General features: G+C 37.7%; 1 protein-coding gene across 1 annotated transcript; it reads right to left on the bottom strand.

The window, feature by feature from the left end:
* Positions 1–4,210: 4,210 nt before the first annotated feature.
* LOC140851082 (uncharacterized) lies at positions 4,211–7,066 on the bottom strand. The gene is made up of 3 exons (XM_073242534.1): positions 5,287–7,066; positions 5,107–5,194; positions 4,211–5,024 (listed from the first exon to the last, which is right to left on the bottom strand). Exons 1-3 carry the CDS (start codon positions 5,694–5,696, stop codon positions 4,455–4,457), a joined length of 1,068 nt encoding a protein of 355 aa, XP_073098635.1. The 5' UTR covers positions 5,697–7,066; the 3' UTR covers positions 4,211–4,454.
* Between the last annotated feature and the right edge of the window lie 11,222 nt (positions 7,067–18,288).

The following is an 18,288-nucleotide window of genomic DNA, read 5'->3' as shown; positions in this document are numbered from 1 at the left end:
TGAAGAATTATCTTAATTTCTTAATGAGTACTAGAATTCACATAAACTGCACACGAGGGTCCGACTTTGGTCGGCCAACCCATATGCATCTACGGGTACATTCTTAACCAATTATTTTTCCAAACAACTTCTAGTAATTAATTTTGTTTCAGATTTTATTTCAATAGGTTAGGGCCTCTTCTAAAAGTCCTGGTTAGGTCCAACCATTAACATGATCATGCTAAGCCCTTTTAACCAACAAATGATCGGGTCCGACTTTGGTCAGCCAACCTAACCACTCATCAGAGAGACACGATTGAGTTATCATATTGTAAATGATAATTTCAATAGCAAGTAAGCATCAAACTTTTGGCCTCCAATGATTATCAAACTAATGGATCCATTATCATCCAACTTAATGGAAGGCTATGATCTAGTTATCTTCATAACTAACTTATTTTATGGACCTAATAATTTAGAAGATTAGGTTAATGATTTGAGAACGTATTGACCGATGCATCTTAAATCCTCCCACTGACTTCACCAAGGTATGAAAAGGACTAGACAAGCTGGTCCTTTGGACTGACTAGTCTAAATCCTCCTACTGACTTCATCAAGTCATGAAGAAGACTAGAGACAAGCTGGTCCAAGGGCACCTAAATCAATCAAACTGATGTAATGACTTGAGAATGAGAGAAGAGATAGACCAGCAGTCAAAAGTTCTCCCACTGACTTCACCAAGTCATTGAATTGGACTGGAGACAAGCTTGGTCAAGGGACACCTTTATCAATCATACTGATTTATTTTAATAGCATGGGTCAGCTCAAATCAATTAGTGATCTAACACTACAAGAAATTTAGTTTTTTGTGACAAGCAATGTTGTCACTAAATTTGGAATATTGTCACTGATGAATTTCTCTGACAACAAACTATTGTCACTAGCCGGTCGCAATTGCTTCATCGCTAAAACCATTTATGACAACTTAAATTTCTTGTCACTGAATCATTTTTTTTCTATGATAATAGAGCTTGTCACTTAATGTACTTTTTGCTGTCACCAATACAATGAAATGGGCATGCCTTGAAGGATCTTGTGACAATAGTAAATCTATTTAGAGACGAGTTCTCTTATTGCAGAAAAGTCTTACAGAGACAAGAGTTTCACTTGTCACTGAAAATAAAATTTGTGACAACTTAACTTGTCACAGAAACAAATCATTCTTGTCACAATGCAATAACGTAAATTAGTTTTGGGACAATAATGACTCTGTTTAGTGATAAAGTTTCTTGTCACTGAAATAGCTTAAAGTGACAAGAACTTTTGTTGTCATGGAAAATCTCATATGTGATAACTTGTTATTGTCACTAAAATTTAGTGTACCATTCTTTTATGACAATTTATGACTACAAAAATTCATCTCATTCACAAGCAAACTAAGAATCCAAATACATCTTTCTCAATGTTTGCATTTCAGTAGATATCCAAAATAAAAATCACAAGATAGTACCAGTAGTTCATAAGCACTCCATATGCTATTTAATTGATCAAAACCAACAGTACATGATCCAAGACATCCAAAGAATTTTCAATTTCACTGTTTGGAATTCGACAGGATATCAAAAATTAATTTAAAAAAAACACTGACTAGTACCTATAGTTCATAAGCACCCTACATTCTACTTAACTGATCAAAACTAACAGCCTATGACATCCATATTTTCAAATTGAAGCTAGTTGATGTACTCCCATAATGCCAACAGAAGTAGCTGCCCATATTATTCCTGCATATAAACAAGGTTTGGATTAGCAAATGATTGGCTAGAATAAAGTTTTAATTAATTAAAGTCTAGCAACCTCTAGATAAGAAACAGATTATCCACTAAAAATTTTAAAAAAAAAATAAGGCAACTTTTTTTGCATATAATTTGTAAATTTATACCTCATATTGAAAAGTTGAGACAACAAGAAAGGTTTTCAATCCATGTTTTCAATGGATTACACAAGAAATGAGCTCAGGTATGTTAGCAATTAAACTTCTAAAATAAAAAATTAAAAAAAAAGAATTGACTATATATTAAGAATCTCAATTCAAAATTGTCATTCCTAGAATTATAAAAAATTATGGATCTCACACTCTTAGAATGCAGCACTGTACCTTAGTATACTATAGCTGATTGGTTGTTGTTTATATTCCTCTCTTATAGATCATTGAAAATAAGAAAAAAAAATATCATATTTAACTTTTCTACTTTCTTAAAAGTAAAAAATTCTTACTTGGTCAAGGTTCATGCATTGAGGAAGATGAAGCTCTTGATTGGGAGAAAATTTCAAAAAAGGTAGCAAAGTGAGCTTGGATCATAGCATTAACTTTTTCATTAACTTGTTCCTCCATTTGAGCTTGAATCTCAGCTCTAACCTCATCTTGCAATTGAGCTCGAACGTCTTCTCTAATGCTATCCACCAACGATTCCTTAGCTTGTTCGACAGCTCTTTGTACCTCTTCTTGCACATTTTCATTATACCTAACTCTCTTAGATGGTGCCTTCTTTCCAACACCTTTGCCATGAAAATAACCAGACTTTTGGCCAAGTACTTGCAGTAATATGTCATCACGAGTCATTTGGGATTCATTCTCTTGTGTTTGTTGAACAACCTCCTCAAGTTGTTCCTGCAATAGATTATCAAAGATTAGATGCCAAAATAATGCATAATGAATTTTAAGAACAATAAGAAAAGTTTTTTAACTAACATGGATCTCCTTGGATTTAGGGTCAGACCATACTAATTCTCCTTCTTTATTTTTCTTAGTGTGCTGAATCAACCAAACCTGATCTGGAGGTGCTTTTTCACCTATTTCTAGGTCCCTCTGAAATGAATCACAAAAAAATAAGTGTTTTATTTAGAAGTTCCTAAAACTATGTTAAATCTTCAATTTATTCTAAAAACTTACAGTTGATTCTTCAACTTCAGCATAAGATCGGGTGCCACATGTATGCTTAGTAACTAGCTTTGCCCTATTTGCTGCATTTCGCTTGCTTACTTTCTACAAACAATTGATACATGCATCTAACATCATCTATAAATCCAAAATGATGATGTATATATTTTAAATATAAATTAAATTTTAATTTGCAAAAACCTGAAAAGCATCAGAGCTGAAGTATGCCATCATATATTTCCAATCTTCTGGAGTAACATCTTCAGGAATATTAGCCAACCTCTCCTCATCAATTCTAAATTTCTTATATAAATCATGCAAGTGATTTCTCTGATCTCTATAAAGTCGTTGCATGGTGGCTAAGACAAAAGCACATAAACGATATTCATTCCTATCATCTTCCATCTTAAACTTCTCCTAGAAGACACAAACAATGTAAATTGTATGTTAATATATATAAATAGAAATAAACAAGACACTAAAATCAATCATAAATATTTAATTTACCTTTACTTGTAGCCACATTCGCTCACCTACTCTATTTGCCACATCTGGCCAATTTTTTGCAGTTAATGGAGCTTGTGTCCTGACAACATAACCTCAAAAATTGACAATATCTCTAGCATTTTCTCCTACAGCTCTCAGTATATCATGAGGGATGCTAACTTTCAATGGTCCATTCTTTGTTCTCATATCAACCTTAATACATTTGTAACGCCCACGCACATTCTTACTTGAAACAGTTGCTATAGAAAATAAATTACAATTAGTATAACTAAATTTAAGTAGAATAAATTAAAAGTTTCAGCTATAAATAAAATATTATTATACCAGCATTACTACAATGACTAGAAACTCTTGGTTGAGTTTGAAGTTGCTGTCCATGGGATTGACTTTGCTGCAATTCAAGCATCTGGTCTTGGTGTTCATTTGTCTGCTGGTTTTGTTGGTCCCAAAGTTGTGCCTCTTCTTGTGATTGATTTCGCCGCAGCCTTTCTCGATGAGGTGATGTAACTTCATTTGTTTGAAATCTTATATCAATAACAGGGCGTTATCCTCATCCACCAATTCGTGCACCTCTTCCTCTACATCTAACCATTTTCTAATAAAAATAATAAGCAAGCTTTTTAGTAAAAGTTCAACTAATTATCAGCAACATCTACTAAATGCACAAAAAAATATGAATATACCATCAGAAGATACAAAAATAACATGAACACAATAAAATGATTTAAATTAAAATACCTGTTGGTCATCACATAATGTTTCTTCTTCCAACATGACAAAAAATAAAATTTTAATTACAAATAGGCTAATCATCAGGACTATATTCATCAGAACTGTATTCATCATGGTTGTTTTGATCATCATCTGTTTCGCTTTCAGCTTCTTCTTCTATCTCATCATCATTAATAAAATCATCTAATGTCAGATTCTCTCTATTTGTGTCATTGTTGGGTGAAAAGCTTTGTGGTTGAAGATCATCTCGATGTAGCACTCCTATCAACTCATCATTGTTCATGACTTTGCCATATTAAAAATTTTGTTCTTGTTCCTCTTGTTGGTAGACATTATCTTCGATCAAACTATCATCATCATCATCATCATCTACATCATTATCTACAGATGGCATATCATAAGCATCATGTGGATAAGTTTTTACCACAACAAGCCAATTGCTATCAACTAAATCTTCTACATAGAACACTTGTTGAGCTTGAGAAGCCAACACAAAAGGCTCACTGGTGTTCAAAGATCCATGGATATTTATGCTTATATATCCATAGTTGTCAACCCTATATCCTCGTCCCAATCGGCCAACATCCCACCAGTGACATTTGAAAAGAACTACTTTTTTATTTCCCACATACAACAATTCAAAAATATCTTCCAACACTCCATAGTATTCTTTATCAGCAGATGTATCATCTCCTTTTACAAGCACTCCACTATTCTGACTTTTTCGCCCAATTGCACGATCTCTTGCATGAAATCTGAATCTATTGACAATGTAAGTTCCATATCTATGAACTATTTTGAACGGTCCAATAGCCAAGCTTAGAAGATCTTCACTTGCTTTGCCTTTAGCTTTAAGCTTTGAAACCTATTTAAGATTAATAAATTAAGCCATTATTAGCATAAATAAAAGTAACTTAAAGTATTTACCTATATTATATGATACCTACACGTTCATAAAACCAATCTGAAAATTCCTTGTGATGTCTAGCCAGGACATTTCTTGAGCTCGCCTCTTCCAATTCTTTTTTATGCTCCCTATGAATGACATAATTAATCAATAATAAAGATGATTGAAGTAGAAACAAAGTTCTTTGAAGATTTTCATAATAACAAGATTTTGTTCTTACTCAATATATGGCCAAACTTCCTCACAGTTTCGAAGAACATATGCTTGAGCTTGTGTAAACTCCTGAGCATTAAGCTCATAAGACTTAAAAGCTCCTTTTGCACAGCCATCTTTGGCAACCTGTAAAAGCTCCTTGTCACATCCAGGATACAAATTTTTATCGGTATCTTTAAGCAACCTGTAAAAGGCTGCTGCTTCCGGATTTGGTTCTTGGGGTTCATATCCTTCATTCACATCATCTCTTTCAACATCAGTATTTATGAAAGCACATGCATCATGAACCATTCCAATTAAGTCATCATAATCTGTATTTTCTTCCTCATCTAAATTGTCTCTACTATTAGCATTGCATTCCTCTAAATTTTCCTCAATTGTCTCACCATGATAAACCCAATGTTTATAACTTTTCATAATTTCATTTCGGATCAAGTGAGCCCTCACTTCATGTCGGCCCTTAAAGACTATATTCTATACTTAGTACAAGGACATCGTATTCTATCACTAACAGTTGGCTAACCAAAAGCAAAGTTAAGAAACGAATGGACTCCATTTATATATTCCATACTTGCTCTGTCATTAAGTTTCATCCAGTTCTTATCTGACATTATGTCCTGCACATTATAATAGACAATAAAATAATATCAACTATAATAAAATGAGTTGTTATGGTAAAACTACAATCAGCAGGTAGCGTAAGAATTAGAAAGATAATTGAACATAGAAAATTGAGGTTCGTAAGATGCTTATTTTAACAACAAATATATAATTTAAAGCCCTGTATACAGTAGTTCATATTCATATCATCAATAGAACAGAGCTCCATAAATTGAATCGAAAAGTTTCAAAAAAAATTATTCTGGCCCCATATGAGAGTTCAGAAAGGTGGAAATTAGCCTACTGTAAGTCTCACACCATGGATTCAGTATCATATTCATATGGATAATATCCATAAGCCAATTCATGAAGGAAATGAAGAGGTATAAATCAAAAGTTTGAGTAGGCCAAAGAGTTCAAACCAAGGGGGAAATGGGATCTAGACAAAAATACACAACCATCCTTGCCATGCTCGATTTTAAACTAGCTAAACGAATTAGCACCCAGTCCTTTCTGTCACTAGCTTGATCTGTTATTTATATTTCTCTTTTCAGAATAAAGGTGTCATGAAGAAGTGTTGTGGGTGATGTATGATGGTGAGCGAAAGCTATAAGGGAGAAAGAAAGTCTACAAATAATTTCCTCCATTGGTTTTGCTTTGCTTGTAAGCTAAGGGAGCAAGAAAAGTTTACTTCAAAAAAAAACAAAAGGGAACAAGGAGAGTGTGCCAAATCATCATTTGCTTCACTTGTATACAATCATACCTGCAAACATATTATAAATACAGAGGACAACCAAATAAGATTTGTAATCAAGGTTTATGTAACCATTTTTTATGAGGTGTCCATGCTAATAAATCACTTCCCAAAGTAGGTTAGGGAAGGATTTGGGCCCAAATATCTCATAAAACAACCAAGAACCTTTACCAAATAGATAAGTTGGTACCTTTAACTAAATGAAAAAGAAAAAAAAAAGGTACCTCCAATTTGTCCTCACTTTTAAGGACCAGGGGAGGGTTGGCTGTTGAAATTTGCATCACCCGAGTGGTGCCCCATCTTACTTCTAGAGCAATCACAAGGAGAGCAGTACCCATTCTCTCAGATTAATCAAGCAGAAAATTATTAATACAATTGAACTATTCAATCAATCTAAGCTTTTGTATGGTGACATTTCTCCATCCTATATATATTCTTCTGTATTTATTCAACCCATATCACACGTTGGATGTCCTCATGCATAAACTTAAAAATAAACAAAAGCAAAGCCTTCAACATATGAAGACACTTTCCCCTCCCCCCTCCTCTTCTTTCTCCCTCATCAGAAAGGCTCGTCTCTCTCCTTACCTCTTCACCATCTCAAAGGCCGGTGAGTTTGGCTGAAGTGCTTCATCCTCCTCTAACCTCTCTAAATATTATATGGGAGGAATTATTATTATTGTGTGTTCTTTTTCTAGGTTAGTTAAGAAGTGGGAGAGATTGCCAAGCATGAGAGAAAACATTAATAGAGGAACCATTCCCAACATACCATCTGAAGTTCTACTGAATTTTGGTTCCAAAGCCACATAGTTTGTTCTAGATAGCAGAGCTTCTAGGGGGACTAACCCATCCTGAAAACTGATACTTAGTATACTCTAGCCCATAAGTTATCAGGATGAAGAATCATATCGTCAGCCAATTTATATAAAGAAGCTTGTCTTATAAAAGTGAGAGGTTTAATGCCCAAGACCCAGATTCCTTAGGTAGACCATCTCCCAAACAATATAATGAAGACCCCTTCTATCTGAAGAATGACCCCAAAAGCAACTTTTGAAATCCTTCTCTAACTTAGTAGCAATAGAAACTGGCACCGGGACACAGGTCATTGCATACAAAGAAATAGATGGTAAGACTTGTTGAGAGGTAGGAGCGTCCAAAACTAAGGCAGGGGAGTGAGTCAGAACGTTTCGGATGCAAGGCTGGGATGTTCGGACGTTGTGTCCGGGACTCACTGATGCATAGACATGAATACGTTCTGGACGTCTGGATCTTACATCTAAGACTCACTGCCTGATGAACAGATTGGTATCATATTCATATTATCGTGAGAACACAACTCCATAAACTGATAGTTAGGAGCCAAAAAAAAAATGGAGCTTCGAAGTCTGACACCATAGATTTAGTATCATATTCATATTATCATTTGAATAGAACTCCATAAATTGAAAATAAAGAAACCAAAGAAAAATCTTTTCAATCAAAAATCCCCAAACCCTACAAAATATCATGCTTCTACCCAGATTAGCTCTCCAAAATCTCAAGCTCACATTGCTGCAACTCACATAAAATCCCATATCATTGGAACCTCAAAACCCCTCTAATATCCTTAGATGCTCTCCTTCTCCATAGATCTCCAAAAACAGATAACGAAATGAAAAGAAAAAGATGCAAAAACCAAAGGAAAATGATCAATCTATGAGGGAAAAGGGCATACCTTTGATTTTTTCTATCCATCCTCTGTTTCATCTATTTTTTCGATGTTTTCCCTGGATTTTCCTCTGTTTTTTATGAGGCTTAATCAGGTGGGGAGGCTTGGAGCGGCCAAATGGGGAAGACGAGGGGTTTTGGGCCTCTTTCCCATGAAACCAAGAATAACGCGCGAAGATTGGTTTCTCAGCGGCAGAAAATTTTTTATTAAATGAGCATTAAAAGCACTTAAAATGGGTTAAAAATGCGAAACAATCCCATCACAGGGGTCGACTCATGGGTCGACTCATGCCTGGGGGTCGACTCATGGGTCGACCTCTGTAGAAAAACATCAGAAAATGAGAAGGGAAGCACGGTTCTATAAAATTGGCCTAAAACCCACAGAGGTCGACTCATGGTCGACTCATGCTTGGGGTCGACTCATGGGTCGACTCACATGGTGTGCCAAGTTTGTGCCATCCAAAAATTCAGCGTGCCAATCATCTCATATGCCATGAGTCGACTCATGGGTCGACTCATATTTTTTAAACATGAATATCTTTCAAAATACAAGTCCAAAAATAATAAAATTTTTACTAATGGATTACAAATCTTTTGTTCTATCATTTGATGCTTTCAAATTAGGGTTTGGTAAAATTATGATTTTACCTCTGAAGAGCAATAAGTCTTTTTCAAGCGAAAATCAATAGTACCCCTTCAAATACTTTGTAATCATCAAAATCAATCAAGGAGCAACAAGAATGGGCATATCTATACAAAAAGACTTTTGGTATTAGAGTCGAGGTTTTGAGTTCTAACTTTTAATATAGTATGACGGCCTCCTCCAAATCCAATCCAATGTGCACCAGAATATTTTCTTCAATGGAGTTATCAATTGGAAGGGTGCCAGTTGTGAGTTCTCTCACATCACTACTAATAGGTGTGGGGGTTTCTGGGATTGAGTACTTGTGAAGAAGTGGTAAACATGAAGGAGATGAAACATTTCGTTTCTTCTTCTTCTTCTTCTTCCTCTTCTTTTTTTTTTTAGAGGGCAAAGAAAGGGCTTCCAATCAGGGGTTTGGTGCTTAATATTTTTTTGTTTCAGTGACGAGTAAATATTGTCATTGAATTTTTTTCTGTGACAAGAAAATATTTTCTGTGACAAGTAATTATTGTCACCGATGCCTTTTAGTGACAGAATTTTAATTCTTGTCATGAATAATATTTTATTTTTTTAACTAATATTTTATTTTTCTAACTAATATTTTAGTTTTTTGCACTTTTATTTAGTGACAAGTTCTAGTGACAAGAAAAAATTTTTGTCACCAATAATTAATAATCTATGACAAGGATATTTGTTTGTCACTAAAATAAATCAATTGATGCAATCAGTGACGAGCATGATTTCTTATCATAGAATATTTATTTTCAGTGGAAAAAATTTTCTTTGCCACAAAACACTTGCCACTATAGATAAGATTTCTTGTAGTGTAATCAAAATATAATCTATCAAATTGTTCAGGTAAGTGAGATCGTGAGAGGATCTACCTCGGCTTATCTTAGACACCATCGAAATGATCAGGTAAACAGACTATTAATTAAAAATAACGAATTATATTACCAAGCAATATTGCCTGACTTATCTTAGATACCAATTGATCGATTAGTTTCAATTTGATTCACCAAAGACTCGAGCTAAACCATTAAGCCACGATCCGATCTATTTGGTATGGTCAAAATTATAGATTTGATCAAGTTACAACTATTGAGGTTGATCTAAAAAATTTTGATCTAATCTAATTCATCTCTTGATTAGATTTAATTAATTTTTCTAATTAATTCATATTTATTTCTAACCCTAGGTCTAAACTAGTTAGAAGACCTGATTCATGCTAACTCATTATCCATCAATTTATTAGGTGTCTTAAGATCTTCAATTCTCAAATTTAGATTATTTAATTCTAAATTAAATGTGCGAAATGTGTGTTTCAGTTTGTAGAACTATTCTACTAGGATTTCAAGTAAAGCATGCCATATGTTTCAAATATTTAGATTTTAAAATCTAATTTTTGGATCTATCATAATTAAACATGCATAAATTTGATCTAAATCTCATACATGCAACATATGTATCATAGCAACATTTAGATCACTATCGATTACATCGTATGTAACATAAAATTTAGATTTTAAAATAATTTTTATATCTGAATTTATTTCATTAATATTATAATGAATCATGAATTATCTTAGATCTAATCTAAATATATTCATGATCAAAATAATTTTAAATTTTTTTTACTATTTTTTTTTATGAGATTTGATCATAGTGGCACCCCTACATGTCATAAGAGAATCCATCAAATAGACAAGAGAGGAACTTAATCCCTACTTTCTCTTATGATTGGATGGCCTGATGATCATCTCAATTTGAGTACTGGACTATCAGAATTAGAAATCTAATTTTTAAAATTAATTACATCTATCCATGTAATAAATAAAATCCAAGCATGCACACATATGAACATGATCATATCATATATATTATGCATCTGTTGGGTTTCAATGATGCGGCAGAATATATATTTCAAAAATTTTAATATATATTTAATAATTAAAAATAATATTTAATATTTAAACTAGTCTATCGAAACACAAAAGCCCTAGAAACCTCTTGATGATTACAATCAAATATAAAAAAGCAAACATATCAGGAAGAAATCATAAGTCATATATCAATGAGAAGACCATGATTTGATAACTTTGAGACCTCCATGAGACTCCAAAGTAGAAGCCCTCTAACGATGATCCACATAAGATTGATCATGGGCCTTCCTAATTCGATATGGTGCTGCAGCCTTCTTCCTAAGTGCGCTGTCAATTTTTCTTCATAAGAACTGGTTGCACCACAGCTTGTATGCCTTCATGACCTCCACTAGGACCTCTTTAGAAATCCTTTCTCAAAGATCTCACCACACAAAAATTAAATCAGATGTTCAATACTTGAATAATCTGATTTTAGGACAAGCATCTCATACTTTCTTTTTTTCTCTCTCCATTTTCTTTCTATTTTTCTTCCTCTTTTTCCTTATCTTTTTCCAGACTTTTTCCCACCTTTTCCTCCTCATTCTCATACCAACTCTCATTCAAAATTGAGTGTAGAAGCAAGGTGTAGCACCCCCTTTAAATAGATTACAAAGGGGCACCACATAATCTCCAAGGGATGCCAACTTTTGGCATCCCAACTTCTCCACATGATAAAAATAAAATACCACATTAAAATAGCATGTGAGGAAGTCTAGGAGTAGAAGGACTCTTCCTTCTCTGGTCCCTAAAAATTGACGTGTAATAATTAAGAGCAATGGGAGAAGAAAAATGTTGGCGTAAATAAATCCCATGCGACATCCACCTAGTCTTTCACAAAGAATAAATTCTTCGTATAGAAGTTTTTGGGTGTAGAAGAGCCTTTAAACAGAAGCACTCCTCCACTTTTGCACCAACAAATCTCCAAGAGCCATCGCATGGTGCGTGTAGTAAAGAAAATGCATGGAAAAGAGAGGAATTAAGAGTCCAAAGTGAAATGGACTCTTCCATTTTATCACCCAAAATTAAGGTGGCGTCAAAATTAAATATGGCATGGAGTTCCTTCTCAAAGAAGGACTCCTCCTCTTCCACACCCATACATCGCATAGCACCATCAAATGGTGCACAAAAATAAGGGACATGTGGAACTTGGTAATAAAATTAAGAGGAGTAGATGAGAAGGACTCTTTCTTCTCATCGTCATTTATTTTGGGTGTGACAATAAATTTATGCATGGCTTTTGGCATGGAGGAGTTGGATCACATATGGAACACTTTCATAAAATCCAGATCAGCAGCTTATTAAAATATAGGTTCAAATCCAATCACATTAGATCAAGGCAACAAGCAAAGGGTTAGCACAAACACATTTGCTCTGAACCCAATTGGGAACTTGGGTTAATTCATGTGCTAGCAATTTAATTAACCCATTGAATTTACAATAAATCTAAATAGAATAGATCAAGATAAAATCTCTATTGTGTACGACCCATTGGGTTCCAAATCTAGCCAGTAATGGACCAAGACTCTCAATGTAGCCCTAATCCGATAGGATTAGGTTAGCTCTAGAGTCTCAATCAACTAGGACTTTTCTTAATTGATTCTAGAATTAAACTTTTTTAATTTTGATGAGTCCACAAGTCAAGATTGATATCTAACAATGTGTCATGACTATCTAGAAGAATTAAAATTTGATAAAAATATAAATAATTATCCTTCCATGGTGAGTTATCATGCAATTCAATCTTTCGATCACACAATATCTCAAAAAGACTATGGGTATGAAAATATATCAAACTCAAATATCTATCCATATGTATCTTGATCCGATGATGATGACTCAATTGATGAATCAGTAGAAACTATTTCTACTGTTCATCCCTGCTCTAGCCAGAGATTCTCAGAGTCATCATCCTATGAGATCACATAGGATATTCTCTCCTCCTACAAGGAGTGACCGATTTTTTATTGACCACTCACAACCTCCATGCACACTTCACCATACCCAGAATATCCCACACACATCTCAAAGTGGTATGTTAGGGAATAAACCAAAGTAAGGGTCCATGTACATAAGGTACCATGATGATCTCAGATCAAAAGATCACATGCACCACTCCCACTGAAGAATCATCTGTTAACATGCTGTAAGGTTTATCAGATATTCTTTTATGGGTCAGGTCAATGAACTCATTCTCTAATGTATACCTACATCCTTGTATTAGTGTCATCATATAAGTAGTTGTGAGATCAACCATCCTCTCCATCGAGCATACATAGGATGTACCAATCTTACCGGCATCATCAATCTCCATCTCGATGATCTAATTACTGAAAATATTTTAGATTGGGGCTCACTGGCATGATCTCATCATGGCCCTAAAATCATTACCCTAATCTATAGAGTTTATCATAATCGTAAATAATATGATGCAGTAAATGATAAAATACTATACCTCATAAATAAAAATAACTAATGTTATGCAAATAAGTAGAAAGAAAATAAAGAAAAATCTCTTCGCATCCCCATGAGATTTGCTTGTAGGACACTATTCTTTCAATCTTTCACTTGCACTAAAGCCAATCGTCTCTGTACCTAATGCCCATGCAATCAGGGTGGCGATTACACTACTGCTGTGTAAGGCTTAGTGAACTGGTCCATTATAATGAACTCATTTTATAATCAAATCATGAATGAGATGAAAGTGCCTAGGATGTGCGTGGGTACCTGGTGAGCCCACACCCAACTTTGTGATGAACCCTTTCATCTGGCGACTTTCCTTGACAATCTTTACTAACAGCAATTAATTGAGTCAAACACAATTTGCTGTTTGAAACCTTTCCAATTCACTACCTCTCTAGTACTTCACAAGTACTATGAGAATGCTTTTTATAGTTTTCATAAGATCCTATTATGGATCTACCTGAAATCAATGATTATGCATAGAATATAATTCACATCAAGCTTGGTTCATTGAATGTATGGGTATGTAAACTCCTTTACACCCATTCATGTTGAACTCCTTCAACATAAAATCTATGTACCTAGATTGGAACAAGCCTAACATCCACTTACATCTATCCCTATAGATGCCAAGTATATTGAATGCTTAACTCAAGTCTTTTCCATGAAATATTTGTCATAAGCACGGCATTGATTGAGTGCAATATCGAGATTACCTTCCCAATATACTTTATGTCATCCACACACATAATCAAGAAGTTAGTGGGAGTCCCACTTATCTTCTTGCACACACACATGGTTCATCTATATTTGATAAAATCAAACATTTTGACTGTCTTATCAAAAATAGAAGTACCTACTCCTCAATACCTGCTTGAATCTATAAATGCATTTGCCCTCTCACTAGAGACAAACTCTCTAGATGGTATGTGGCAATAACAAAAATTCAGATTGACATCCCTGTTAGCAACCTGTTAGGTCATACCCATAGATGCTTCAACTATAGTCCATTCTTAGTTGATGTACAGATAGTCCATTTCAAATATTATGGTTTCAAGTCAACTGTCAGAGTCTCTACTCATGACTATCTCCGAATAGGTCAAGAAAATATTATTCACAATAATGTATGGTGTATAGTCATTCTCAATGACAAACTATATTTGAGTGGTATATTACACACTTGAATTGACCTTCGGTGAGGAGGTGTGTATCATGGTAGTGCCTCATCAATGAACACATCTGGTCGAGAATCAACTTGTGGAAACTCCATAGGTTATGATAAGATAGTTCATAGGTCTTGAACTTCTCAAGTTTAATTCTCCTCCCACTGTCCCTTTTTTAGAAAATTTTTTCCTAAAAGGTGGCATATCTATTGTTAAAATACTTTTATCAAGTAGTGTGGTAGAAGTAGTATCACATACTACTCTTAGGATAACCTATAGACTAATATATATTAACCTGTTTTATTACAAAACTTATGTACATTAGCATTCTTCACATAAGTTGGGCAACCTATCTTTTGCCTTTTCCATATCTCATATGGAGTGCTCGTAATAGATTTTGACGATATCTAACATATATAGCAATTTCTAAAATATTTTTCAGAATGAGATAATAAGATTTGTAAAGTATTTTAGAGAACATATCATATCACATATGAAGTGCCAATCTCTAGATCGAGATATTATTAGTCTTCGAACTTTCAAATGTTCAAGACTTAATACCTTGCTTGCCCTGAGATATGTGACTATCACATATTTATTTCTTATTCTCATCAACATAAAGAACAACATCATTGAGTGACAGAAACATAAGATCATAGTCCTAAAATTTATCGGAAGGAGAGTAACTTTTACTCTCAATATTAATTTCAAAACTATGCTTCAATAGCAAAAGATTTAAAATAATATTTTTGATAAATTTAGGCTCATAACAATGGTCTACTAATTTTTAAACCTTACTATAAGGTTACATAGGTTCATATAGCCTCAGCATGAATGGACTATCCATCAGTACCAAAAGACAAGTAATAACCATACTTCAGCTTTATAGTTCCAGCAATACTTTGCCTAAGAGGAACCTATATAAGATATCATATACCTAATATTTTAAAGCTGAAATACTCAATGATAATTAATTTGTATCTTATACAAATTATTAACAGATGCAACTTTTGCATCCTGCTCCTGCTTCACACTTGCAAGACAACTCTTGCAATTTAATTCTAATGTTTATTATTATTGTAATAATAAATTAGATATCCTAGTGAAGATATTCTTCACCTTCTTTTCCTCAACCATTCCATGATGTTTGGTCAATTTTAAAAATATCCTATGCAGTGATAGTAAAGATACAAAATTTGTATATTAGAAAATAAAAGGACTACTCATGATGACATGCACAATTTAGATGAAGATTTTTATCTAATTGTATCTCTTACTATTTTAACAAATTTCATAGCCCTCAAGTATGAAATTTGTTGGGTATAAAATACCCACAGCCGGAACCCACGGCAGAACCGCCATCAGCAAGTGCAGCTCCGCCCGGGCTCCTACGGGAGCCGGGCTCCACCGCCATCAGCAAGTGCAGCTCCGCCCGGACTCCTACGGGAGCCGGGCTCCACCGCCATCAGCAAGTGCAGCTCCGCCCGGGCTCCTACGGGAGCGGGGCTCCACCGCCATCAGCAAGTGCAGCTCCGCCCGGACTCCTACAGGAGCCGGGCTCCACCGCCATCAGCAAGTGCAGCTCTGCCCGGACTCCTACGGGAGCCGGGCTCCACCGCCATCAGCAAGTACAGCTCCGCCCGGACTCCTACGGGAGCCGGGCTCCGCTCTCAATATCAATTGCTGGTAAGCTCAATCCGGACTCCTATCAGGGTCGGACTTCACCCTTGACTTTGTTTGCAGCGCAGCTCCGCCCGGACTCCTACGGGAGCCGGGCTCCACCGACGACATCAGCAAGTGCAGCTCTGCCCGGACTCCTACGGGAGCCGGACTCCACCGCCATCAGCAAGTGCAGCTCCGCCCGGACTCCTACGGGAGCCGGGCTCCATCGCCATCAGCAAGTACAGCTCCGCTCGGACTCCTACGGGAGCCGGACTCCGCCGCCAACATCAAAACAGCTCCGCCCGGACTCCTACGGGAGCCGGGCTCCGCTCTCAATATCAATTGCTGGTAAGCTCAATCCGGACTCCTATCAGGGCCGGACTTCACCCTTGACTTTGTTTGCAGCGCAGCTCCGCCCGGACTCCTACGGGAGTCGGGCTCCACCGACGACATCAGCACAGCTCCGCCCGGACTCCTACGGGAGCCGGGCTCTGCCGCCATCAGCACAGCTCCGCCCGGACTCCTACGGGAGCCGGGCTCCGCTCACGATGGCTCCGACCATTGCCGAGCTTCAATCGACAGATCCACGCCCCCTGACAGGACCTCAAAACGGCCGCGACCCTGCTCCACCTCCTGTGGCAGACTCCACGCAGTATCATCATTCCCTGACAAGCCGCAGCAGCCATAGCCGCCCTGCTCCACTTCCTGTGGCGGACTCCGCACAGCTCCATTATCCCTCTAGCAGGCCACAGTAACGGCCACGAACCTGCTCCACCTCCTACGATGGATACCATGCGATTCTCCTGACGACGGACGCTGCTCCACCCCTCATAACGGATTCCACGTGGCAAGTCGAGGTGATGCCCATGTGTCTGCTCCATTATCTTTCGCAATCAATTCCCCTGACCGTGGGCGGCCCACTTCCAGGCGGTTACACACGTCGCCATCAGTCCGTTGCCTCCCCCGCCTATAAAAGGGGGGGACTCAGATACGTTATTTTTTAAGCTCTTTTGCCCTATCTAAAAACTCTGCTAAATTCTCTGTTCGAGCACTCCATTCTTGTTGAGGCAGAGAACTGACTTGAGCATCGGAGGGTCTTGCCAGAGCAACCCCACCTCCGGTTTAGACTTCTCTTGCAGGTCCCGGCGGCGACCGCGGCTTCCTCAACTCCAGCTTCTCCGGTGTAGGCGGATTTTTGCACCAACAGGATTGGCGCTAGAAGGAGGGGTCCTGTGTCTTCGCAGCACCCTTGTTCTTGAAGGAGCGCTCAACAGAGCCACCTCCGGCCATCTCTCCGTCATCTACTTCTAATCCTCCCCCGCGAGATCGACACCCGATGCCTCCGTGCAGGGCATCCACCCGGCGGTCCACGGCCTCCGCGGCCAGATCTCAGGCTCCGGCCTCCCCTCCCATTTCTCAGCCTGCTCCTCCTCCCCCTCCGACGACGGCGGTCGGCGCGGAGCAGTTTGACTTGCTGGCGCAGCAGGTCAAGGGCCTCGTCGAGGCCGTACAGACGATGCAGCAGCAGCCGCCGCAGGCGTCAGCGCATCCGGAAGGGGCATCTCCGGAATGCCAGAACCCGACGGTGGGGCGGGCCACCTGGGCCAGCCACCCCGTCCTTCCCGAGAAGGCGAATCCAAGGGTGGAGAGCCCTCAGTCGGACCACGACTCCACCCCTGGGAGATCCCTGCCCCCGTTCTGCCAAAGAACCCTCGAGACTCGAATTCGAGAGGATTTCCTGGACCGGAGGTTCCAGGAGATGAACCGGCGGATCGAAGAACTCCGCCATGCGCCTCCCGCTTATGATGAGGATATCTGCACTGACCCTCCCTTCTCCCATATGATTATGCAGGAACCGATCCCGCCGAATTTCAAGCTCCCCCAGTTTGAAAGCTACGATGGGACGTCGGACCCGGTGGACCACCTGGAGGCCTTCCGAACGATGATGCTGCTTCATGGTGCCCCCGACGCCATCTTGTGTCGGGCTTTCCCGTCTACTTTGAAGGGAGCAGCAAGAAATTGGTACTCGGCACTGAAGCCGGGTACCATCTTCTCCTTCGACCAAATGAGCCACCAATTCATGGCCCATTTTGTCAGC

Source organism: Elaeis guineensis, chromosome 8 (genome assembly GCF_000442705.2).
Source record: "Elaeis guineensis isolate ETL-2024a chromosome 8, EG11, whole genome shotgun sequence".
Lineage (NCBI taxonomy): Eukaryota > Viridiplantae > Streptophyta > Magnoliopsida > Arecales > Arecaceae > Elaeis > Elaeis guineensis.
The sequence above is the reverse complement of the archived record's forward strand: the minus strand, read 5'-3'. Positions and strand labels throughout refer to the sequence as shown.